Source organism: Lampetra planeri, chromosome 81 (genome assembly GCF_965212315.1).
Source record: "Lampetra planeri chromosome 81, kcLamPlan1.2.h2, whole genome shotgun sequence".
NCBI lineage: Eukaryota > Metazoa > Chordata > Hyperoartia > Petromyzontiformes > Petromyzontidae > Lampetra > Lampetra planeri.
The window spans coordinates 2134343-2161317 of record NC_136185.1 but is presented as its reverse complement, the minus strand read 5'-3'; the positions used below and the strand labels follow the sequence as shown (position 1 = coordinate 2161317).

The following is a 26975-nucleotide window of genomic DNA, read 5'->3' as shown; positions in this document are numbered from 1 at the left end:
CCGAAAAACCTTTAATATGAATAATATTGGTCGCGAAAGCCTTCTTGTTCTTGTGACTCTATGTAACTCTATGGGTCTCTATGTAAGTCTCTGGGTCTCTCATAATAATTATATATGTCTCTGTGCAAGTGTATGGGCCTCTGTAACTATGGCTTAGGTGTGTGATGGTCTGGTGGTGTACGGCTGTAGTGTAGCGGTGGGGTGCATGGTAACTGTGTGCTGTGTATGTACGGCTGTAGTGGTGGTGTGTGTTTGGACACCGTGGCATCATTCATATCTTCCCTAATTATTTTACAATGAGTCGTGTTTAACAGTGCAACGCTTAACTCTCTACACGATAAAGGTTTCCATGCAAAAGCAAAGCCCGAGATTCGCAGTGCTTCAACCACTGGTTCGCACAAAACCTGCGCCACCCCGCCCGCATTGCGCATCGCCCAGAGCCACATTCCCACAGAGGTGGGGGGGGGGGCGGTGAGCGAACATTGATCTCTTGCCACGCTCCAGGCTCAGGGCGAGGCAGGCTAAGGGCGAGGCGTGAGTGTTTGTCAGTGGCGTGGTGTGGTTAGCGCAACGCTATCGACCCGGCGACCCGAGTTCCGATTCCCACCTCTAGGCCAGCACCAGTGACAATTATCTGAATCGGTCCTGGGTCTCTCCTAGGTCGACTCGGCCTCAAACGACTACCTGGGACGATGTGAAAAACAGTGCCACTAGGGAGACAATTGCGGTCGAGCGTGGTGCTGGCCACCCACCTCGTGTACTTTGCCAGTCTTCATAGGTGCTCGCTAACAGCACTTGCCCTAAGTCTGTTACAGGCTATACGGGGGATCTTGGTCTTTGTGGGTGACAGCATGGCTCGACGCCCACTGCATCATCACTCAGCACACAGAGGGGTGGTTTCCATAGCGACCTCATACTTAGACGAGGGCGAGGCTCCTCATTAATGCGACGCCTCCTCCTCGACTCTCTCAAGTCGCCCTCTGACCGTGCGACCGCACACTCCTCGCTCCACAGCGATGGATTCCCCGGCTCCGGAAGGAGACTTCTCATGCGCCATCTGCCTGGAGTTGTTCAAGGTCCCTCTGAGTTTGAGCTGTGGCCACAGCTTCTGCAAGTCATGCATTGAGAGCCACTGGGCGGTGCAGACAGAGGAGACTGGGTTCTCCTGCCCCGAGTGCCGTCGGGTTTATTACCGCAAACCAGAGCTGAGCAAGAACGTGTTCATAGCCAACATGATGGAAATGCTCACGGAAATTCCCATAAGCCCACGCGCGGGGACCAACAGCCCACGCGCGGGGACCAACAGCCCACGCGTGGCGATCAACAGCCCACGCGGAGGGAGGAGATGCGAGCCTCACGGGCAGGGCCTGGAACTCTACTGCAGGACGGACGCACAGCTGATCTGCCCGGGCTGCACGAGCTGCCACAGGAGGCACGACATCGTCCCGGTGCAGGAAGAGCAGGAGGATAAGTCGGTGAGCGCGGGGCATCCGATCCACGTCGCACTCTCTCACTTCAACCTCTCCTCGCCCCCCTTTTCCTGCTGTTATTCTGGGAGGCACTTCAGCAAACACGTGAACTACAGTAGTCGTTATATATATTTTTATTCGGCACATTACTAATTTGTGCAGTGAAAGATGATCACGTTGAACACGTCGGCTTTCGCGACCAATTTCATCCATAATAGAGGTTTTTTGAGTTAGATCGCATAAATATATTTAAATGTGTCGTTAAAACCCACCACCACTGCACACAGCCAACTAGTAAGGGTTGTTACGTGGTTTGTGGTGTTTCAAAAAGTCAGTGCACCCTAAATCATATGGGCCCTTACTGAAAATATCGTTAAATTCGTGAAGGAGACTTTTAAGACAGTCTCTTTGACCTTGACTCAACTCAGGGTTCCACTTAACGATTTCCTTCACCCAGGCGGGACCCTACCCCATTTTTCACTATCCCCACAACTACTTCATCCTCCTGTATTTCACTTGCTGGGGAAATCTGGGCGATGACCGTCCCTTCTCGCAGTTCAATCGTCTGCAATGATGTGTTCAAAACTTGCATAGACAATTGTTGGTTTCATCTTACAATGGTGTCCGCCGCCGCTAATGAATGCCAACTGATTGTTGGTCCCAATAGTGACACTATAATTGGTGCGTCCGCGCGTGAGGTAATTAATGGCACTCGATATCGCAAGGGGACCAACACCTGTGCTAGCGACGGAATCGTCATCGACTTTCCCTCTAGGGTATGTACTCTGACAGCCATTCCTGTCTCCATGTCAGGCTGCAAAAAATATATCCGTCCTCCTGACAGCGTCTCTATACAGCCCTGGCCCATTAGTATTTTAATGAGTAGCCAAATGAAATAATTTGTTCCCAATAAGCATGGTACTGCTATGGACCCGATAAACACATTTCTCCTTTGCGGATTAACGTTTTTACTTTACCGACAATTCCAAACCGACCGTCTTTTGCCGCGACAAATTTACTATAAACCAGTTCTAGGTAACATATTGAACACAAGTGCAGAAATCATGGTGACTGATTCTCCCGTGTCAACCAACACCCTAATGGGATTTCCCACTATCGCTCCTGCTAGAACCGATGTCCCCGTAGTCACTGCTACAACCCGTCTTGCACGTTTTTTCCATTTTGCTTTAGATGTTGGCCAATTTTGTCCTGGCGTGTCACCCTGGGTAGCAGGTGATATTGGTCTGGGCCGGGTGTCTGGGGTGTTGCGACCTGCGTGATTATTTTTGGGAAGCCCCACAATGTTGGCAGAGCTGGCTTGGCTTTCTCGGGTCGACTTCCCCTCAGAATCCTCTTGCGATGTGGACCGGCTTCCCGCAGCGGTAGCAGTAGATCTCCGTATGTTCCCGGGTCCCTCTGCGGGTCTGCCATGGCCACTGCTGTTGTCGGGCTGTTGAATCCCCGGATGGCCGCTGCCATCTCCTCCAAGGTCACCTGAATTTCACCACCTATCCTGGGCTGCTCCTCTCGGCTCTGCTGGTCCTCTGGCTCCTTCACTCTTCGTTTCCTTTGACACTTGTGCCACCATCTCAAATAGCGGTCTTGCTTCTGCGTGTGCATGGAGGCACTTTGAGAACCACATTGATTCATGTTGATTCTCTGGAATCATGTAGAAGGCCATCAGCGATCCATTGTCGAGCACTGTGGGCAGCGCTTGAAGGTCCTCCTCGCTCCATCTGCTGACTTTAACGGTGGCTTCAAATCTCTTTACAAACACCGCCCAGTCGCTTCCGGTCACCGTAAACCCCTTCATGCGACCCAACCTTCATTGGCCACATGGCCAATGGCAGCGGCGGCTCTGGCGTTACTGTGCACTGCGCTTCAAGGGGAAGTGGAGCTTCAGCTCGCCACGTGGAGGGTGGAGGCGACGGCTGTTCAGGCCATGCAGCATCGGTTCTTCCTCTCTCTCTTCAATGATCGCCGTCAGCAGCCAATCAATTGCGGAGGTAAGGCGGTCCAGTCTTTTAGCTATCTGTTGCCAGTTCTCTTGATTTTAACCAACACAAAAGGAGCCCCCGCGGTAAGCATGTCGTCCACTGCTTACGTCAGAAATTGACCCATGTTCGTCGGATTTGACTCCTACTATAGGAGATCCATGCAGCATTTTGCATAGCATGCACAGACCGCTAATAAGTTTAACTGGGAACCCGTTCAATGGAACAAGTTCCTATTGGTGGGGGACGAATATTATATCCGCTGGCCCATGACGTAACCGTTGGCTGACCAAACAGCTCGGTCCATGGCAGATGTTTTTATATGGAGATATGTTTTGGGACACTGGAGAGACTTCTAACCGATCAAGGGAAAAGAAAATTCTCGCACCTACTTCATGACGTATGTAACATTATGGGGACCATGAAGGTTAGGACCTCTCCCTATCACTCGCAGGCAGACGGGATGGTGGAGAGACTTATCCGTACGTTGACCACAATGCTCTCGCAGGCGGTAGAGGTTGACCAGACAAATTGCGATGCTCACATCCCGGCAGTACTAGACGTGTATGGTAGGGCCCCACACGCGTCCACAGAATTTTCAACTTTCTATCTAATCTTGATTTGAAGCCTTCTTGACTGCAGGAATCCACACTCGCTGGTTCTTTCGGTAAAGTCACGTAGATACAGCCTTGACCCTGAACAACCCTTTGAGTGTCAACACGTTGACCTGCCGCCTAGGTAGGCTGCTTGGCCGACCTCAGTCAAATTGGTGCTGCAGCAGTTACAAGAGGCCCGTGATATGGTGGCGCAAAAGGTCAATGAGCACTTAAAGTTAAGAGCTGCTAAACCTGTGTACTTTAAGGTCAGGGATGAGGCCTGGCTGCATTTCTCACAGGTCCCAGAGGGAACCTCTGCTAAATTACACCGACCATGGCAGGGTCCGGTGAAAATTGTGTAAATATTGTGCCCCCAGTACCTACGCGCGCAACTTGACTACTGCCGGTGGTTTGTGCATCTGAGCAGGCTCAAACCCCATGTCACCCCCATCACGTGGCTCACTTGCCTTGATCGCCTCCTTCATCACCGTTAGCGGGGTCTAGAGGATTGCCTTGCCTGCCGGTTTCAAGGACTAACTCTTCCTCACATGGATGCACCCCCTTCGCTGACTGACCAATGGACAGCCGAGCTGCAGCCACCGGAAGACGGGCTGATAATGTGGTCCCGAGCGTGTGCGAGGTCCTTACGGTGAAATCTGTAGGGCCACGCTGTGGACGACTGTTGTCAGCAAAAAAGTTCGAGGCGTCGCCAAGAATTCTCCACCATACACTACCCTACAGCACCTTCGGGACATTCACCTCCAGAGTCACCGCATACAACACATGTGTAATAAAGGTCGTGGAAGCGACTTCTGGAATCCGGTCTTTATTTGTCTTTATTTTACAACACTCCCATCTTACTTCTTCACGCTGCTGACAGACAGCGTGAGAGGTAGAGAGACACTCGCGGCCACATATTTAAGCTTAAATATACGCTCCAAGCATGGTGCTGTTTCATTCAGACGCTGTCTCCCCGACAGACCTGTTTTTCACCTGATGACGGCTGCTTGCGTTGTGGCCGAAACGTCGTGAGAAATATTTTATTATGTTTTATTTTATTATTTTTATTGTTTCTATTCTACGTGACTTTACCGAAAGAACCAAGAAGATGGTTGGCTACTGTTCCCAAAATATTTAAGTTTTTACATTTAACGTCTATGTATATTCATAATCAACGTTTTTGGGTTTAGATCGCGTTATTTATAAATGTGTCGTAACCCTCCACCACCCGACACGGCCAATCAGTAAAAAATGTGTCACGTTGACAAAAGACAAATAGTTCACTGCTTTAGCCCACCGGTGTGTTGAAGCCACAACATTTACAATTTGAGTACGACGTTTCGCTGGTAATTGCATCCAGCATCATCGGGCAATTCGCCAGAATGGTGAGGCGCTGCTGTTTCTCCCGTTCTTATATAGAGCAGCAGCAGGGTGACGTCATCATTAACTCATTAACTCATCAGTTGCAAAGATTCAAGGGGGGAGTGATTGTAATTATATACTAGATTAGTAATTATATACTAGATTACTAATCTAGTATATAATTACAATCACTCCCCCCTTGAATCTTTGCACCTGATGAGTTAATGAGTTAATGATGACGTCACCCTGCTGCTGCTCTATATAAGAACGGGAGAAACAGCAGCGCCTCACCATTCTGGCGAATTGCCCGATGATGCTGGATGCAATTACCAGCGAAACGTCGTAATCAAATTGTAAATGTTGTGGCTTCAACACACCGGTGGGCTAAAGCAGTGAACTATTTGTCTTTTGTCAACGTGACACATTTTTTACTGATTGGCCGTGTCGGGTGGTGGAGGGTTACGACACATTTATAAATAACGCGATCTAAACCCAAAAACGTTGATTATGAATAACATTGGTCGCGAAAGCCTACGTGTTAAACTGTCTATGTATATTGTGTAAATAGAGTTTTACTCATAAATTGTAAACCTAGGTTTTTTCATGTGTTTATAGTTGCTTTACATGATAACATGTCACCTGTTCTGTTCAAGCAACACTTTAAAAATCAGCAAAAGGGTTATATAAGTAATATTTATTATTAATCAAAAGGTATGTGGATGACACTTTCGTCATTTGGCCACATGGCCTCCCAGCATTGAACCACTGCTTGGACCACATCAATTCCGGACACCCATCCATCAGATTCACCGGACACCCATCCATCAGATTCACCATGGAAGTGGAGAAAGATGGTTAACTACCATTCTTAGATATTCTGTTTGAGAGCAGACCTGACGGATCCTTGGGACATTCTGTCTACAGGAAAGCCACCCACACAGATTCCTACTTGAAACCCGATTCCCACCACCACCCATCTCAAAAGAATTCTCTCATCAAAACGCTATACGACAGAGCTCATGGCATTTCTGACCAACACCACCTGGCCAGTGAATTAAGACATGTACATCGGGCCCACAGGATGAACGGATACTCTGACCGCACCATCCGCCAAGCTGTTTCTCCCACCATACAGAAACAGCCACATGAAACTCCGATCAAAACTATCACGTTACCATACATATCAGGCGTGACCAAAAAGATCTCCAAAATTCTAAACAAACATAAGATTCAAGTCCGATTCAGTACAGTACATAAAATCCGTGATCTAATTCCATATGTGAAAGATGTCATTCCTGACTTACAATACCCTGGAGTCTACAAACTGAGTTGCAGTTGTGGTGATTGCTACATTGGAGAAACGAAACGTCATATCTCTGATTGTGTCCGCGAGCACAAGTCAGATCTGAAACATGGAAAAACTGATTCTTCCGCCGTTGCCGATCATTGCTACAATGCTGTGGGCTCTCATAAAATTGTCTTTTCCGAGACTAAGGTGCTCTGCAAGCCTCCTGGCTACCATCAAAGGTTTGTACACGAGGCCATTCAAATATACAAACGCAGGCATAATTTCAACCGTGATGATGGGTACAAACTTAGTAATCATTGGAAAGATGTATTAACCATGCAAAAAATATATAACTACACATATTTGGGGCATTCCTGGCAGCGATTTCAGCCGCACCACCTCTACATAACAATAGGCTAAAGCAACCATTCTACACAACAAAGACTAATTTCCTGGCAGCGATTTAATCCGCACCACCTCTACATAATAATAGGCTCAGTCAACCATTCTACACAACAGAGACTAATTTCCTGGCAGCGATTTAAGCCGCACCACCTCTACATAATAATAGGCTCAGTCAACCATTCTACACAACAAAGACTTATTTCCTGGCAGTGATTTCAGCCGCATCATCTCTACATAACAAAAACGTTCAGTCCCTTTTACACGCACCTTTACATCATCCGCACCTAGTTTACACAACAAAGGCTCATTCCTAACAGCGTGCTTCAGCTGCACCGAACCTCACAAAAATAAAAAATTCTATTCAGGGCCTACCTTGGCTCCTCCCACCCTCAACCAGTATATATACAAATACTGTTTCTTGGAATTTCTCTCACTTCATACAGCTATCGTGCTGTGACGGTTCCACCTGAAGACGGAAGCTTGTGTTGCCTCCGAAACGTTGTGATTTTTATTTTATTTTTTATTTTACTTTTATTAATTTTATTTTTTTACCTACGTGACTTTACCGAAAAAACCTAAGAATATGAACCCTTGCAGTCACGAAAGCTTCAAATCTAGAAATATTATATATAAGTACGTAGTTGAATCCTTATTCAGTGTATACTCGGCGCTTTTTGGCTTGTATTCATTAAATGGAGCATCTCTTGTCATTGTCCAGAAATAGTCTGCAAGCAATGATGGTCTCCATTTGCCCTGATAGCGTTTCTTCATTGTTGGAATGTCCTAGTGAAATCGCTCGCCATGCTCATCGCTCACTCCGCAGTTCGGTGGGAAAAAATCTAGATGAGAGTGATTTTTTTTTAATCTTTAGTGACATGTTGCAACCAAGGCTTTTGCATGCCTTGAAGAGGTTTTCCACCAACTCCCTGTAGTTGTCTGCCTTGTTTTTTTCCGAGGAAATTTGTTGCCACTAACTGTGGAAGGCTTTCCATGCCGTCTTTTTCTTGCCACTCAGTGCACTGTCAAATGCATCTCGAAGACGTTCACGAATCTGAGAACCACCAAAGACACCTTTCTTTATCTTAAGCTTCACTTATCCTTGGACATTTTCCACAGAGGTACTTCAAAGCTGCTTGTGTTTTGTCCATCGCTTTGACAAAGTTCTTCCTCAGACCCAGCTTGATGTGTAAGGGTGGTAACAAAATCTTCCTTGATTCAACAAGTGGTGGATGCTGAACACTTTTGCTCCCAGGCTCCAATGACTGTCAGAGTGGCCAATCTATCTTAATGTAAAGGGAATCTCTCGCACGACTATCCCGTTCGCAGAGAAAACAGCACTACTTTGTGTTTACAGTCTGCAGACCAAGCAAGAGAGTAACAACCTTCAAATCACCACAAAGCTGCCACTGATGTTGGTATAGTTTATGCACCTCAAAAGTAGTTTCATGTTGTCATCGGTTTCGTTCATATGGACTGCATGACCAACTGGAATTGATGGCAAAACATTGCCATTGTGCAGCAAAACAGCTTTAAGACTCGCATTCGATGAATCAATGAACAGTCTCCACTCATCTGTATCATGAACGGTGTTGAGGGCTCCCATCACACCATCGATGTTGTTGCAGGCTTCAAGATCAACTTTCTTTAAAGAAGAATGGGACAAGATCCTTTTGACGGTCACGGAACATGGAAACCCTAACAGCACCTGCCAGGAGATTCCACGACTGCCATCTGGAGCCCAACAGCTCCGCCTTACTCTTGGGTAGTTCCAAATCCCTGACAAGATCTTTCAGTTTACCTTGTGTTATGAGGTGTGGTTCAGAGGAGGAGGATCGGAGAAAATTTGGGTCATGTGACCTTCATGGTTCAGGACAAGAAGGTTCATCCTCTTCCTCTTGCTCGTCTGACTCAAGTGAGAATGATTTTGGTGCATCAGGAACCGGAAGTCATTCTCCATGGGGTACTGGGCGTGTAGCTGATAGAATGTTTGGATAATGCACAGTCCACTTTTTCTTTTTTGACACACCATTCCCAACTGGAGGCATCATGCAGCAGTAACAATAGCTGATATCATCTGTTGGCTCCCTCCAAATCATTGGCACTGCAAAAGGCATAGATTTCCTTTTCCTGTTCAACCACTAGCAAATATTTACTGCACAAGTGTTGCAGCATATGTGTGGGGCCCACATCTTGTCCTGATCTATAATTTAGCAGCCAAAATAAAGGTGATAGGCTTCTTAACCATAGTAGTTATATTGCACTTTTGTGATGCAAAAGTCACTTCACCACAAACATAGCAGAGGTTATCTATTTTGTTCACACAAGTACGAGGCATCTCTGCTTACTTTGGCTAAACATAAATGTGTCCCTTTGCAAAATCAAATACTGACAAATTAGAGGGCACGACACTGAATGATTTCAAGAGCTGATATAGGGCAATTTGTTCAGCAGAGTGATGTAAGCCTAACTATTATTTGCACAATCCATTACTTCTAGGAATAACATGATGCAATTCATATAATGTATGATGCAATACCAGGTTCAGATTGCACCGTTCATTGTTTTGCTCAAAAAGCAAGTACTGTCCAAACCCAGTCATACAGTGAGGGAAAAAAGTATTTGATCCCCTGCTGATTTTGTACGTTTGCCCACTGACAAAGAAATGATCAGTCTATAATTTTAATGGTAGGTTTATTTGAACAGTGAGAGACAGAATAACAACAACTAAATCCATAAAAACGCATGTCAAAAATGTTATAAATTGAGTTGCATTTTAATGAGGAAAATAAGTATTTGACCCCCTCTCAATCAGAAAGATTTCTGGCTCCCAGGTGTCTTTTATACAGGTAAGGAGCACACTCTTAAAGGGAGTGCTCCTAATCTCAGCTTGTTACCTGTATAAAAGACACCTGTTCACAGAAGAAATCAATCAATCAGATTCCAAACTCTCCACCATGGCCAAGACCAAAGAGCTCTTCAAGGATGTCAGGGACAGGATTGTAGATCTTCACAAGGCTGGAATGGGCTACCAGACCATCGCCAAGCAGCTTGGTGAGAAGGTGACAACAGTTGGTGCGATTATTCGCAAATGGAAGAACCACAAAATAACTGTCAATCTCCCTCGGCCTGGGGCTCCATGCAAGATCTCACATCGTGGAGTTGCAATGATCATGCAAACGGTGAGGAATCAGCCCAAAACTACACGGGAGGATCTTGTCAATGATCTCAAAGCAGCTGGGACCATAGTCACCAAGAAAACAGTTGGTAACACACTACGCTGTGAAGGACTTAAATCCTGCAGCGCCCGCAAGGTCCCCCTGCTCAAGAAAGCACATATACATGCCCGTCTGAAGTTTGCCAATGAACATCTGAATGATTCAGAGGACAACTGGGTGAAAGTGTTGTGATCAGATGAGACCAAAATGGAGCTCTTTGGCATCAACTCAAATCGCCATGTTTGGAGGAGGAGGAATGCTGCCTATGACCCCAAGAACACCATCCCCACCATCAAACATGGAGGTGGAAACATTATGCTTTGGGGGTGTTTTTCTGCTAAGGGGACAGGACAACTTCACCGCATCAAAGGGACGATGGACGGGGCCATGTACCGTCAAATCTTGGGTGAGAACCTCCTTCCCTCAGCCAGGGCATTGAAAATGGGTCGTGGATGGGTATTCCAGCATGACAATGACGCAAAACACACGGCCAAGGCAACAAAGGAGTGGCTCAAGAAGAAGCACATTAAGGTCCTGGAGTGGCCTAGCTAGTCTCCAGACCTTAATCCCATAGAAAATCTGTGGAGGGAGCTGAAGGTTCGAGTTGCCAAACGTCAGCCTCGAAACCTTAATGACTTGGAGAAGATCTGCAAAGAGGAGTGGGACAAAATCCCTCCTTAGATGTGTGCAAACCTGGTGGCCAACTACAAGAAACGCCTGACCTCTGTGATTGCCAACAAGGGTTTTGGCACCAAGTACTAAGTCATGTTTTGCAGAGGGGTCATATACTTATTTCCCTCATTAAAATGCAAATCAATTTATAACATTTTTGACATGCATTTTTCTGGATTTTTTTGTTGTTATTCTGTCTCTCACTGTTCAAATAAACCTACCATTAAAATTATAGACTGATCATTTCTTTGTTAGTGGGCAAACGTACAAAATCAGCAGGGGATCAAATACTTTTTTCTCCCCACTGTAGATGTATTCATAGATCCAGTAAAAGATGTATTTTAATGATTTCTGGTTATAATTGAGATCCCTTCCCTTTATAACTCACTTATCCTCCGCCATTCCCAAGTCAAGGGTCGTCGATACTGACCCAGTAGCATATCGTGAACACTAGAGCCAATCAACAATTTTAAACATCATTTTCATTCTCAGTGACCCAGAATTAGTCAAGTTGGACTGCATTTATTTCAGAAGCATTTTGGCTGTAGACCAGTGTAATGCGCAAACACGTAGAGACCGTACTTATAGAAGCTTCACTACAGAAATTCGCCCCGCACTCTCTCTCTCTCGGGTCCCTTATATATCCTCTTTTCCTCCAATCACCTTTACCAACGGTTATCAACCGCCCCTTGTTAATTATTTTTATCTTCCCGCCTCTTCCCTTTGCACCAGTCTGATTTGAATGCTCTGTTGCCTTCCAGTCAGATTGGTGTGTGGCGTCACCGACAAAGTCGGTTGTCAGTGGCTCTGCTACTTTTAAACTTGGCCTGCCTGTGAAGTTAAGACTTCTGGAAGACTACATCATACACAGACATAGGGTTGGCCGCCAGGCCTAACCCTTACACAGGGATGGGTGGACGTAGCCGAGGACGGCTCGTTTTTTCCCACAGGTGGGGGTATTGTCGTGATTGTCTCACATGATCCCTGGGACAGAGTAATGAAGAAGGCGGGAGCAAACACTCCATGCTCTGATTGGTTAGAGCATGGTGTATGCAAAATGGAAAAGAGATATAGGGTTGGGTGAGTGTCAGGTGGAATGGTTAGGCCAGGTGAGGGTAAGAGACGATTGGTGGAGACAGTGCAACAAGGGGCAGGGCCAGAAAGAGCTTAAAAGAGGGAGCAGGAGGTGGAGTTTGGGGTCTTGTGGGAGAAGGCGAGGATGAAGGTGTGGACCCATTCTGTGAAATAAAGACCTTACCTTGCTGTGAAATAAAGACCTTACCTTGTGGATAAAGAAAATGGCCAGAGTCTTATTTCACCAGTATAAGTCCCAAAAATGTAAGCTTCCCAATTCACACCTGCACATCGATTTGCCCTTCAATCCCCAATTTATCACCATTTGCTGCCACATATGTGCTGGTGACTGGTGTCAAGCGATAGGACAGTAACAAGTCGAATATCAATTTGGAAATAATATTGGCCGACGCCCCAGTATCAATTAAAATTCGTACCTCTACTCTTCCCACTGAGCTCACCACGACCGAGATCCCTGGGGGCTGCCGCTACGACCAGCCAAGCCAGCTTCTTCCACTCTTTGCCCGACTCGGGCCACTGATGGAGAAGCGAGTCCCGACCCTCTCTAGGGAATTTCACGACCCCGTTATCCCCGACACTCACCGATTTAGATGGTATATACTGGATGGCGATGGAGATGGTGAGAGGCGAGGAGTTCCTAGGTGCATGAGATTAATTATCTAGCCGGGTGCCTAAGGTGTCGCGACATGGCTGATGTTGTTGAGCCGTGGCAGCCAATGATGAGGTGGATGCTCTTGGCGCTGATGGCAGTGGGCCGCTCCTGTACCTGTGTGCAATGTGTCCTTGACAGCTGCAGAAATGGCAGGTGATGGGTGAGCTCCGCCGTGGAGCCACTCTTGGCCTCCACCCTCGAGGTCGCTGCAGAGCCATTCTGCTGGGCCCTGTCCACCCGTGGACCACTGCTGCTATTTCTTCTATGAACCCTCCCCTCCCCCCCAATTGCAGTCGCGATGGGTGGGACCCTGCTGGCGGTAGATGTGCAGGCGCCACTCCCCAGGACCTCTTCTACTCGTGCCACCACTCGGGTCCGCCGGTTCAATTATTGTGCCTGTAGACACCGGGCTACCTACAAGGAGGTATGTGCTTCCTCCTGCGCTATGGGCAGAGCAACGCCCATCTCCTAAACCAGGGCCAGCATCCTCTCCATCACCAACGAATCTAGCACCGCTTCATCCAGACGAGGGTAAGCCGCCTGCCCAAGCACCATCAGAGTGCTATGGTAGGCGAAGGGCGACTTTGTTTCCTCTCGCTTGTGATATTGGAACTTCCTTTTTACGTTGGATGGCGGGTCAAAGACATCAGCCATCTCGCGGCAGGTTGCTTGCAGCGTAGCCCTTCGCTATGCGATATGGCTTTGAAGATGGTGAGAGCTTCGTCGTTTAAGGCCATGGGTGGTGTCTTTATTGCCTCCTCTTCCGTCTAGTTTAATGCCTGGTATGTAGCCTCGAACCGCCTGGTGAAGGCTCCCCAGTCGCCTCCTACCATCGGCTGAGGTGGGACATCTTCAAGTGACCCCACTTCTGACACAAGTTGTAATTATGACATGTTCGTCAAGTTATTAGGAGCTTTTATTGGTCGACATGAACACTGTCTTCAAGCATGAGCTTCGGTTCTTCAGGTATGAACTTCTTCTCTCCAAGCATCCCTTCCTTTTGTGCTATCCCTTTTTATATTCCTCGAGCCTCCTTTCTCGAATGTTCCCTCACCCTATCTCCCTCAGCCAATCCCACCCTCCAATGGTTGTCAACCATTCTACTGTCAGACAGCCTTCATTTTCTCACCATTTGCGTTTTTATTTTTCCTCAAATAATTTCAATTTTCTGTATCCAGCCAATCCCTTTCCAGGCCCCTCTGTACTTCCCCTTTCACCATCCAGCCAACGTGGTATCTCCCAGATTAGGGGCACCAATCGGAGGCCTTGTGCTGCTTCCTGACTGCCCATGTTTGTACGCTCAGTGTACGCATCAACAAGTAGTCTGTTGTGTTTTGGTCTTTACACGTTTATACGTGCATGTTTTACGCCGAGCACTGTACACTACAGGCGTGTCTCTCGCTTAATGGGACGTTCTTTATACGCAGGATTCACCCTAACGAGACAATTTGGAATGGGTGGGTGGGTAGGGCACTGGCGCTCCATCTCGCATCCCTCCATTGTGACTATGAACCCAGCAACCCTGGTTCTATTCCAAGCCACGTCTAACATCAATGGCGAGTGATATTTGAACCAGCGGTCTTGCATGGAATCTGCTGAACCCTCCACCCACGATCATCATCTACCCTTCAAACAACATTAAATGCAAGGCACCTGCAAGCACTGGTGTTCTTCATGTGTGGGAAAGTGTTTTAAATTTGATGTTTCATTGCTTTATTCTAATATAATTTGTATTTCTCACATTAACCAAAAGTCGTTCAAGAGTATGAACATTTTGAGCCCACGTCGATCCTTTCACGAGTTTTCACTTATTGAGCAATTTTTCGCGGAACGCATAAGCGAGAACACACCTGTACTGTAATGTACAGTGGAATTTATTAAGGTGAAGTGTAGTGTGGCATAAAGAATAGTGTAGTGTATGATCAATTTTGTAGTCTGTGCTGTAATTTCGTGCGTATAAGTGTGGTGTGTAGGGCATTTTGTGGTCTGTAGTGCATTGTATGAGACGTCATTTGAGGGTGAACGCTGAGGTTGATGTGTGTAGGTGTGAGTAGAGGGTGAGGGTGGTGTGGCTGAAGGGAGTGTGAATCGGGGTGAGTGTGTTGAGGCAGAAGTGAGTGTGAGTAGGGGGTATGGGTGTGTGTAAATATCGCCACTAGGGAGACAAAGGCAGCCCGGCGTAGTGTTGGCCATCCACCCCCTCGTGTGCAGTGTCAGCCTTCATAGGTGCTCGCTAACAGCACGTTCCACAAAAGTCTGTTTATATCGAGAGCAGAGTGTATGAGGGGCTGGTAACTCCACCTGGCACTAATTTATACCAATGACCTGTGAGCAGGACACTACTGCGAGTGGCCACGTGGAATGTCCAAACGCTCACTGTGGAGGAGGGGCTTACATTCCCTGTTTGGAGCTGGACTGGTACTACCTGGACCTCTATGCTATCCAGAAGGTCCAGTGGACTTGTTGTGGCTCCAGTCGCCATGCGGGTGGACGGTCCTCAATTCGGCAGGAAACTGTCAAACAACAGGGAGTGGCACTTTTAGGAAAAAAATGAAGGGGCAAGGCAGTGTGGAAGGCGAAGTCTGAAGTCCTAGGCTATTGTGGGCTTGCCTTCCCATGAACAGAAGACAAGGAATTGTGTTTGTGATGGCTTACATACCCATAGAAAATGTACATCAGTGGAGGGATGCAACCAAGGCTGATGAGTAAGATCCCTTTCTCGGACCTCCTCTCCCTATTGTTGGCTAAAGTGGCCACTCGGGATAGCATTATCCTGTTGGGTGACTTTAATGCCGAGGTGGGTCATAACGTAGGCACCTGGGCTGGAGTGATTAGAAGGCATGGGCCAGATCAGCTCAATAACAACGGTAGGAGGCTGCTCGACAAATATGCAGCCCATGGACTTGTGAGCACCAAAATGCTGTTCTGACATTGGAACATTCACACATCATGGATGTATACCAGGTCCAATCAAAAACATCTGCTAGACGACATCATTACGTAACAGTGATGTGGGGCCATGTCCTTGACTCTCATCCGTCCCACTGACCATCGACTTGTAATCTGAAAATTCGCCAGCCATTTCTCCTCCACTGCCGTGGTGGGAATGCACATAGAATCTTACTCAAGCCCACAGTGGCCTGGTCTCGGATCGCTGTTGGCGAAAGTCCCCAGCGATAATGTAATCATTAGTTGCAGCTGCAGTTGGCGACCCCCCCACCCCCATCACCAATCTCTACTCCCCTCCCCTATGCAACAGCAAATGCTTCCGAGGGCAAACACACGTTGGAAAGCGTCACAGAAACCACGTGTGTGCAAGTGTGTCTCCCTTGGTTAAAATCTTAATACGAGGGGGAATATATATACGGGACTTTTTAGTTAGTATACAAAATGATGAATAAAGTAAGAATAGATTTTACCTTTTGTGGCAATGAAACAGGTGTTAAGATGTGTTTGAACATTTGCTGTGTTTGAACATCTGCTGTGTTTGAACATCTTAACACAACTCCTATTATATTGCCAGAAAGGTTAACACCTATTCTTATTTTTTGTTCACTAGGGGCACACTTTCCCACATGCCCAGCGACAGAGAAACATTCACCATAGTCAGTAAAGCATCACCTTATATCTGAACGAAGTGAAACCCCAAATTTTTATGAAGGTGCTTTTTAGTGCAGTCATTCTTTGGTGACTGCATTGAAAACCATCAACTTCCTCCACTTCAAGCACCAGTTTATTCATGGACGCCTGAAACTCTTCCCCGAATCAGGTCCTCAATGGTGCAGTCAGTGTGTCTTGCCTCCGAGATTCCGAGGCACATCTATTATGTTGACATTGAGTTATTAATATCTGATTGGTTGAAGTTGGATCATGGGGGGTAGTGAGTTCGAATAATCCAGGCATCTACGGAGCAGGAGCTGTCCCCATGTTCATTGCGAGTCGCACTCCATGCAGGAGGAACTGAGCTCGATGAAGCTGCGACTGAGCAAGAGAGAGGGGTCGGAGATCTCCTTGGTGAACGGCCTCGTGGACTCAACCAAGACTGTGGAGGTGAGGGATCACTGTATCATCTCATGGTCACACTCGGACAGATAACCCGTTGTCAATAAAGACTGTAATCCGATACATAACTGCAGCAGAAAGACTCAACAATATATGTCACCTGTAGTCTCTGGTATAAAGCCAGGACACGGAGTCTCCACAAATCGTGTAATGACTCTCGAGGAGTTGAGAGCGACTGTGATGTTCCACGCTGCCACCGCAGGCAGCAGCGGGGCAGATCAAGTGGAGGCTGAGCAGCAGCTATGACAAGCTCCTGCACCTCCTCTCTGAGGACAAGGCCTCGGCGCTGAGGGCCGTGGACAAGGAGCGCGACCTCAAGCTCTCGGGGATCCGGCAGGAGATTGAAAAGAGCCGGGCAACTCTGGGCAACCTGAGGGAGGCACTGAGCAGAATCCGCAGCTTGGAGGAGACCGAAGACCCCGTGGAGTTTCTCGAGGTGCTGCCATGTGCGTGACGTGGCATGTCTATGGCCCAGACTCGCCCATCCCAGTGTGCTCTGTCTGCTGCGTCTGGCAATAAACAATCCCTGTCCTCTTTGGTGGCTGCTGGTCGGTAACGTTGTAGACCCTCGCTATGCACCCCAACAATTGGAGGGAAGGCCGATACCAATCAGCTGATATCCTCATGGCACTTGCAGCTGTCACAGTGGCCAATCATTTTTTTACCCCGTACCCTTCCTAAACATCTGTGAAAAAGAGCGTTCTAGCTCAATGGATTCCGCTAGTATAAATAAATATTCTGATTCTAATTCCTTATGGACCTTCATGGTGGTGGGCAGGCCCAGATAAAGTTGCGTGGTCGAGTCACAACGATGTCATCTAGCCTCTACATTCGGTTTAATACGTAGGCTTTCACAACCAATATTATTCATAATAAAGGTTCTTGGATTAGATCGCGTAAGTATAAATGGGTCAATCCTCCACCACCCGATACAGCCAATTAGTAAGGGATTTGTCACGTAAACAAAGGGCCAAATTGTTACTACTTCAGTGCACCGGTGTGTAGGAGAGTAAATTCACAACATTTATAATTTAAGTACGACGTTTCACTGATAATTACATCCAGCATCGGGCGATTTACCAGAATAGTGGCCAGAATAGTGGCAAATCGCCCGATGATTCTGGGTGTAATTACACGCGAAACGTCGTAATAAAATGGTATAAATGTTGTTGATTTACTCTCCCAACACACCAGTGGGCTAAAGTAGTAACTATTTGGCGCGTTGTTTACGTAACAAATCCCTTACTAATTGGCTGTATCTGGTGGTGGAGGGTTGACCCATTTATACTGAAGTGATCTACATTAATTTACATATTTTTCAACCACATAGTTCGAGAAGCTTTCCATGGCTGAACTAGAGGGTATTTCCATCTGGTACGGATACAATAGGATAATCAGTGCCCATGAGCGGTCAAGGGAAGACTCCTTTATGGTAAACCATGTTTATGCATGCTGATTTTCCTGGCAATTGTTGCTCACTCTGATGATTTGAAGAGTCTGCTGCTGCACCTGGAGTGTGTCACTGTGAGATCGGCCCCACAATAATTATTAACCTGCCTGCATATTTTTTTTGTCATCAAATACTCTCCTCCCTTCATTCCTCATGATCGATGGAGCAGTCGGGGAGAGAGTGGTGACGTTTCTGTACCTGGACAGTGTGCTTATGACCAGATCCATTTTGGCAGTGGAGGTCTTACTGAATCAGTCGAGTGGCATTTTCTTTTCATCAGCTGTGTGACGCTGTGTGGAAGCTATCTGACCTATTGCTCAATATGAAACTCAAAGTCTTCTCCGCCAAATGTATGTGGTTCCTTCGCTATGCTTGTGAAACATTTAAACTGGCGTGCCTACAATTCCTCCTTGGTTTAACGAGGCTGGATTGTGTGAGGAGCTTGAACATCTAAAAAAAATGTAGATACGGAGCTCCTCCGGCAGACGAGGCTGCATTGGCTGGGTCGTGTAGCCTGCATACCCAGCTACTTCTTGGCCAAGCAGCTTCAATTTGGCCAGATAGAGCGGGGTAAATGGGTGAAAAGAGATTAATTGACGTGGTACAGAAGGAAGTGGAGCTGAGTGGTCTTGCTGATGATTGGTACCAGTGGCGTTAGTATCAGCCTATATGGAGGAGGTTTGTGAAGGATGCAACTGAGGAGTAGGAGGCAGTTGGCCTTCAATAAAACGATGCTAACAACAACGAGCGGAGCGGCGGGCAGATACAATGCAACAAGTTGGTACATTAGGCACCACAGATGGTGCATCTGCGAGTCATCTCAGTGAGGCAACCCATGGCACCTGGGTCCATCCAGTGACCTCCTGCCAAGGAGCCATCGACACTTCACGTGGCCTCAAAGTGCAACTGGCCTGGTACAAGTGCTGTGGGGACATCACCACCACTTAGTGGCGAAGAACAGTTGTTCAATCTTGATTTGAAGCTTTCGTGACTGCAGAAATCCATACTATTTGGTTCTTTCGGTAAAGTCACATAGTAGAAAAAATAATAGATCAGGACGTTTCGGTCGCCACCCAAAAAGAAAGAACCATAGAGTATGACACTTGTTGTTTGCTGTAGGTGTGTTCACTTCTTGATGCTAGGTGCCTCTAACAGCCCCACACACTCAGTACTCAGTGACACTTTGTATTGTGCATTGACTCTGCTGAATTTTGTCGTGTTTGTTGTCGTGTTTTAGGGCTGCACTCTACACTGGGCAAGGTAGGGATGCCCCATCGCACTCAAGTTCAGCTCTCACAAATTCCATCGATGCTCATGAAGGACCCATGCATGGTTCTCTAGGCTGCCATTTCCCCTGTTTTGATTCTCTCTCTGATTTCTCCACTACGCCTCCACCTCGCATAGCTTCACAAGTCTGGAATGCGAGCAGATGGAGCCAACTGGGCCCAGCGCGTTGCTGGAGTTTGAGACAACGGCTGCTCTGCAGGAGCAGATAGACGAGCGCCTGCTCTCGTTCAGAACCTACACACTTCCGGATGCACCGCAACCTATAGGAGGAATCGGGGCTCCAGCAGCTGCTCTTGTGCCCACGTTCCGGCGGAGGTCAGCTCCATGGGGAGTCGAATCAGCCAGAGCTTTTGGACTACCTGCAGTTGCTCGGCGCGGCCTCGACAGAGCGGAACTCATCAGTAGATGTGAGTCACGCTTCATGCAGCGAGGTTGAGGTACAGTGGGAAGCTGTTGCGGATAGCACTGTTGCTGTGGTTAAGATTGTAGCTGCTTTCATCGATGATGATGATGCTGTGTTGTTGTTGATGGAACAACATACAAACTCCCCATAGTCACTCAATTGCATTCACTCATGCTCTCACACTAACTCACACTGTAAAACAGGAGAGAAAACACAAACTCAACTTACTCAATGACACACTCACTCTGCCTCACACTCTGATGATGGCTGTGGTGGAAGTGGTGATGGTGGTGGCGACTGGCAAAAACAACCCCTTACCTCCTTAATAGTGCTGGTCGGTAATGCTGTGGTGACTGAGGGCAATGCCATTGATGGGAGGCCGATCACAATTGGCTGTTCCCCTCATGACACTCGCAGCCACCACAGATGCCCACCGAGGGCTCTGGATGGGCCAGAGGGCCAGGTGACCCCTCCCAATCACCACAAAACCACAAATAACAGAGATTAAGCCAAGTTATAGATGGAGGCTCCTGGCCATACCTCCTGGCCAAACCTCAATTGTGTGAGCCAGGAGACTAAACCCACACCCTCCAAACACAGCAGCAAACATGGAGTGGCCCCATGGAATGTCCGAATGCTCACTACAGAGAAGAGGCTGCCATTCTTTCAGGAGCTGGACCGGTATCGCACCTCTGCATAATACAGAAGGCCGAGTGCGCTGCTTCTGGCTCCAGTCACCATGAGGGGTGGACAGTCCTTCACTCGGGGGTGGAAACTGCCGAACAACAGGGAGGGGCGTTCCTACTGAACAAAAGAATGAACGGGGTGTGGGAGCGTGGAGGCATTGTGTGGAAGCTGTGAGTCCTAGGCTTACTGTGTGTACACCTCCGCATCAACTGAAGGTGAGAAATGGTGGCGGTGGTGGCTTACACCCCCACAGAAGATGAACATCAGTGGAGGGATGCAGGTATAGTGAGTTACTTCGGAACCACCATTCAGGAGGCAACAAAGTTTATTCTACATTACATAACACAGTTACACACGGGACTACAATACACCAGACTCTTACACTCGTTACACACGGGACTATAACACGCCTATCTCTTGCGCACACGGGATAACTATAACCGGGTCAGAGCAGCCAACGTGCTGTCTGACCCACGATATCAGAGACGGAGATGAAGACGAAAACGTAGCACTTGGGTTCCACTTCACCTGCAGACAGCCCCGATATGCGATCGGGGCTCCCCTTTTATCCCTCTTGGCGCGACCTGGCTCCACCCTTGGCCGTGCCCCCCTCTGGAACATTCTCGAAGGTTCCAGACTACCTTGCACGTGCCACCTGCCCGGCTCCGGCCTTAACCACGCCCCCTTCAGAAACTTTCCAGAAGATACCAGGGCTACACTTCCCATGTCCCCTCAGTCACCTTTCCCCCCCACTCCTCACCCCGGCCCATCACGTCCTTCACCCGATGCCAGGGTGACTCGTCCTCACATGCCCCCCTCCACCAGCAGCCCTCACCACGCTCCCCCATGACCAAGGATGTGGCAATTACTTGCTGCGCTGGTGGAGTGGCTGCTATTCCCTATTCTGTCGGTAGGACTCATTTGCCACTTTCTGCTCACACCCGGTACCACGCCCCTAGTGACCCACTGTATGGTATTGCACGGTGTGCTAGCCTCTGCACCCATATTTCCTTGTTTTACAGCACTTAGCGCTACGTGCCGTAGTGATCCATTTTACATCACTACACAGGCAAGACTGATGAGTCAGATGCCTTCTATGACCTCCTGCTTCAGGTGCTGGCTGAAGTGGCCTCTCGGGAAAGAGTAATCCCATTGGGTGACTAATTCCTGAGTGGTGATGTACGCACAATGTAGGTACAAAATTTAAGGCCAGATCAGATCAATACAAATGTCAAGAGGCTGCATGACTTCTGTTCAGTTTATGGGCTTGTAATCACCAACAAGTTTTGGGAGCAGAGGTCTCAATCCAAATCAGCTGAGCGGCATTATCTTTTTTTTAGGTGCGTAATGCTGTTGTGTGGAAGCGACCTTGTCTGGCACTTCATACAAAGCTCCAGGTGTTCTCAGCCACAGTTATTTCCTCCCTTTATGTTTTAGAAATGTGACCCTCTCTAATGGAATATCTGCACTGGTTTGAAACATTCAGGCTGGCCTGCCTACATCCCATCCTTAGTTTCACCAGCCTGGTTTGTGTGATGAGCTCACAGAGCCTTGAAAGATCTGGACACATTCCCATCAGTGACCTCGTTCAGCAGGCTGTATTTGTTGGGTCATGTAGCCTGCATGCCCAGCCACTGAGTCCCCAAGCAGCTGGAGAAGAAATGGACTGATGTGGTACAGGAGGATATGGAGCTGATTGGACTTGCTGAAGACAGGTATTAGTGGTGGAGGAGGCTCATGATGGACGCTATATTGTAGTTGAAGACAGTCACCCTCCAGCAGCATAGGGCAGAGTAGCGAATCTCACAACAATGAGCAGAGCGCCAGGTGGATAAAATACAGTAAGCTGGAAAAGTAGAGGCACCGGTGGTGAATCTGCCAGTCATCTCGATCAGTCATCTCGGTCAGTCACCTCCTTCCAGCATCGAGACTTTCACACGTCACGTGGCCTCAAAGTGCACCTAGCCTGGCACAAGCCCTGTGGTGACGTCACTGCCACGTCGTAGCGAATGGCAGTTGTTGTACGTTTTCCTGCATTCTGCAGAATGTGAGTGAGAGTGTTGCTGATGGTGTTGATGGTGTTGATGATGTTAATTTTGCTGATGGTGATAGTTATTTTGCTGATGGTGATGTTTCTGCCGATGGTAATGGTGATGTTGATGGTGGTGATGTTGGTCTCCCAGATGGATGTTCACCGACTTTTGACACGAACTCAGCCCATAACCTGCTCCAGATTTCCCCGGATCTCAGGATGGTGGTGGTGACCCGCGACCCCCAGCGCCACCCCAATCACCCCCTCCGGTTTGAGTTCTGTCCACAAGTCCTGTGCTGCGAGAGCTTCTCGTCGGGTCAGCACTACTGGGAGGTGGACCTTGGTAACAAGGGGCAGTGGTGTTGGGTTGGAGCCGCGTACGGGACGATCCCACGGAAAGGAGACAATGCTGCATGCATCCTGGGAATGGGCGATGAGTCTTGGTGTTTAAAGAAAGATGGCACCCGCTTCTCAGTGAGTCACGGTGGAGTGGAGACCCCAGTAGAGGTGAGGGAGCCTCTCCGCAGAGTCGGGGTTCTTCTGCACTGGGAAGAGGGGCTCCTGGAGTTTTACCGAGCAGACTCAATGCAGTCCCTGCACGCAATTCATGACCGATTCACTCTGCCTCTCCATCCCGTGCTGGGGGTGGGGGGTGGTTACATGAGGATAATGGATCTGAGCTGTGAATCCTGAGGGTAGAGAGCGACAGATATCTAAGAAACAGAAGGGAAGTTAGAGGAGAGGGGTGGTGACGGTGGAGGGGTGAGGGGACGGATGGTGATGGTGGAGGGGAAGGGTGAGGGGTGAAGGTGGAGGTGAGCGTCGGATAGGGATGGTTTAATTTTATTTGTAAGTTGTTGGATGATTTGTTTGCCTATCCTGTACTTTTCATTGGTTATTGTTGTAACGTTCTTACCTATTAAAAGAGTTGTAAAGCTCATCGGATTCATCTAGTATAAATACATATTCTGATTCCGACTCCGCTGGTGCAGACATTTGAATTATTTTAATAAAATTTGAGGAATCGGCCCAGCTGCGTGGTGTGATCCCTGCTTCAATTGGACTGTTTGGCGTTGTCACCAGTGCAAACCTAACCATATCCTGTATAACTTGTACTTCTGTATATGTGCACCAGAGGGCATCACGTCGCATTGTACTTTACAATCTGTAGTACTATAGGCAGCTGCAACCCAACACCTCTGCCCCGTGTTCCCGAGGTCCACTTTCCAGTAGTGCTGACCCGACAAGATGCTCTTGCAACACAGGGCGTCACATATCCTTGAATTGTACAACTTGTACAAGTGTATATGGGCACCAGATGGGTGGGAAGAGTGATCCTCACCACCGACCAAGGGGAGGGGTGGGCGCTTGGCCAAGCCTCGCTGGAGTTCGTTAGGTTGTGGTGCGGCCTGTTCAGCACGTGGCCAGCCTGTCTTTGCCTGCACACACTACTTCTGAGAAGTTTCCTCAATGTCTCCACAACGACCAGGAGCTTCTCTCCCAGCTCTCCTCGTTAAACCTCTTCACCAAGCCATTAAACTAGGGGTTGTAGGGGGTGTGTAAATATTTGTTAAATAGACAACAACCGCCCTATTTTTCTCACAAGCTCTGCAGTGAACTGTCTCTCTTTCACCCAATAGCTCCCATAGGACTTCTGTTCGTGAAAATATATCCATTAGAGCTTCTGCCACCTCCATTGTTCCTATGGATTTCAATATCTTCGCATCTGGATAACGTGTTGCGAAATCCACCATTGAAAGTGTGCTTATAATTCATATTTACCCAAGGGAGGCTTCGGCACCCAGCCTTAGCTATTGTCCGTTGACAGGCATCACACGATTGGCAATATCAGAATTGACATCCGGCCAATAATGGTTTACGAACTTGTGTGCGCGATACTTCCATATGACCAGCCATGAATGAGTCATGTGCCAAACGCATTACTTGTGTAGTGAGTCCAACTGAGTCGCAGACGTTAGTCTTGGGAGCAACACGTTTTATTCAACTCTTAGCACAACATACTCCAGGCTATTAACACAACACACTCTCGGGTGGCGACCACCCAACTAACCACTCTACGGCGGAACCGAACACGGTTCCACTATCCCGGTCCGGACCACAAGCTGGGTCCCGGACCGCGTGGCTGGAGGCTTCTTCAAGCTTGACATGGATCTTCTGCCTCTCCAACAGTTAGAACCCCGAGCCCCTCACAGCCCTCCCCCCCTTATATCGGGCCGGGCTGGGGCTTGCTCCGCCTCTCACCCTGCCCACCTTATAGATCTCTCTTGCCGTTGCCCGAAGGCTCTTGAGAGTTATTTCCAGACCATGTGACCACCCATTGGCCCCCTCCACCGGTGCCCTCCCTCTAGTATCATCCGGTCACATGTACCCAGGTCAACCAGAGTATCATGCCGCCAATGTACCACTAGCTGGCTGACACTCTCTCGCTCTCTCCAGCGCTCGCTCAACGACCTGGAATCCCTTAAGCTGCCGCCCGAGTGCAGCGAGAAGCTAAAGCCCATCAATGAGCGCGCCACCCTCTTTCGCTTCACCTCCAATGCTATTATCAATAGTGATCTCTTGCTCCGATGACACGTTGAGGGCGGTGCTTATCTCCAAAAACTCAAACACACGTGTGAGAAGCCGTCCATGACGAGTGCGGCAAGACGTTTCTCGCGCTCGGCCTACAAGTATTTTTATTGCTTTTGTGTTAAACTGTGTACCCTTGATATTTTAAAAATTGCAGGTATCCTGCTGTATATCCTACTGCTGTCCATCCCGGCCATACAGTGAGGGAAAAAAGTATTTGATCCCCTGCTGATTTTGTACGTTTGCCCACTGATAAAGAAATGATCAGTCTATAATTTGTATGGTAGGTTTATTTGAACAGTGAGAGACAGAATAACAACAACAAAATCCAGAAAAACGCATGTCAAAAATGTTATAAATTGATTTGCATTTTAATGACGGAAATAAGTATTTGACCCCTCTGCAAAACCCTTGTTGGCAATCACAGAGGTCAGACGTTTCTTGTAGTTGGCCACCAGGTTTGCAAACATCAGGAGGGATTTTGTCCCACTCCTCTTTGCAGATCTTCTCCAAGTCATTAAAGTTTCGAGGCTGACGTTTGGCAACTCGAACCTTCAGCTCCCTCCACAGATGTTCTATGGGATTAAGGTCTGGAGACTGGCTAGGCCACTCCAGGACCTTAATGTGCTTCTTCTTGATGTTGTGTATATGCCCCCTTTTTATTTATTTTTTTATATTATTTTTTTTTTAAATTATTCTGCCAACATATATAATATCGTTTTTTAATAGACACGCCCCCACACTTCCACAGATGCACATTCCTCGCCTCAAAAAGACTAGAGGGCAATAAAGGTCATAAAAACTCCCCTAATTTCACACCAGAGGAACAAGGGAGGGGGGAATTGCAAGCGGGGGGTTCTGGAAGAAACATCCTTTCGTTAAAAAAAAACCCTTTGATAAATACAAGACCAGGCCACGAAATATATAATTATATTCTTAACAAAGGAAACAACATTGACGATAAAAAAACACAAACGGGTTTTGAACCATGTTAGATAAACAAGTACCAACTTAGCCATGAAGAGTAAGCAAACAGTATCCATCCTCACTCCAATTGGAAACCAGACTACAGTCTGCACCAGAGTCGCGATTCATCAATTGTTAATTAAATACTGACCTTATTTACTTTAAATAATTTCTACGCGGCCGGGCCGAAGCATCAAAAAAATAATTATGGCTTGGGTCGCTCCAAAACAAAAATTCCTAGCCGGGATATCAGATTAAATAATCACAAGAAGTCAAATAATAAGTACGGAATTAAAGTGGATATCCTAGAGGAGCTAAGGGCGGAGAAGTCTCTCATAATCAACCAAACGCAACACCCCATGAGAAGCGAGCAACTCACGGCCGTCTTTGTTTTCCCGAAGAGGATCTCTACACTCACACGCCAAAAGCCAGGAAATGACACCAATAAAGGTTGGGGCAATGGCTCAAAGGAAATTAACACGTCTTCGGAAAATAAATAAATAAGCGCATGCGCCGGGTGCTCCCACCGTGGAAACAACCGTCTTTGTCTCCCCGCAACACGGACAGCAAAAATTGCACACGCGAGCAAATAACATTTCCATGGGAGATCGGGTCACGATAAAACATCGTGAACACGGTTTCGGCATAACTTGGGCATAATGGAAATAAGTCGCATTTCAACTTCCAAACCAAAACAACTTAAGCTGTGTGAGACAAAAGATATGATCCCCGAGCAAGGGAGGGAATAATT

The 26975-nt window shown here is 47.7% G+C and overlaps 1 protein-coding gene across 1 annotated transcript; it reads left to right on the top strand.

Annotated features, from left to right (window-relative positions):
* The first annotated feature begins 504 nt into the window (after nucleotides 1-504).
* LOC144738319 (tripartite motif-containing protein 14-like) lies at nucleotides 505-23698 on the top strand. The gene is made up of 6 exons (XM_078621336.1): nucleotides 505-1475; nucleotides 16703-16798; nucleotides 17013-17246; nucleotides 19498-19520; nucleotides 19665-19954; nucleotides 22821-23698. The coding sequence occupies exons 1-6, from the start codon at nucleotides 1017-1019 to the stop codon at nucleotides 23360-23362; spliced, it is 1644 nt and encodes a 547-aa protein (XP_078477462.1). The 5' UTR covers nucleotides 505-1016; the 3' UTR covers nucleotides 23363-23698.
* The last annotated feature ends 3277 nt before the right edge of the window (nucleotides 23699-26975 follow it).

Excerpts from the sequence above, each read along its gene's own strand:
- LOC144738319 (XM_078621336.1), top strand. The coding sequence starts at position 1,017 with ATGGATTCCCCGGCTCCGGAAGGAGACTTCTCATGCGCCATCTGCCTG. Across the intron at positions 17,247-19,497 it reads ACCCCGTGGAGTTTCTCGAG|GGCTGCACTCTACACTGGGC; the intron begins GTGCTGCCATGT and ends GTCGTGTTTTAG. Across the intron at positions 19,521-19,664 it reads TGCACTCTACACTGGGCAAG|CTTCACAAGTCTGGAATGCG; the intron begins GTAGGGATGCCC and ends CACCTCGCATAG.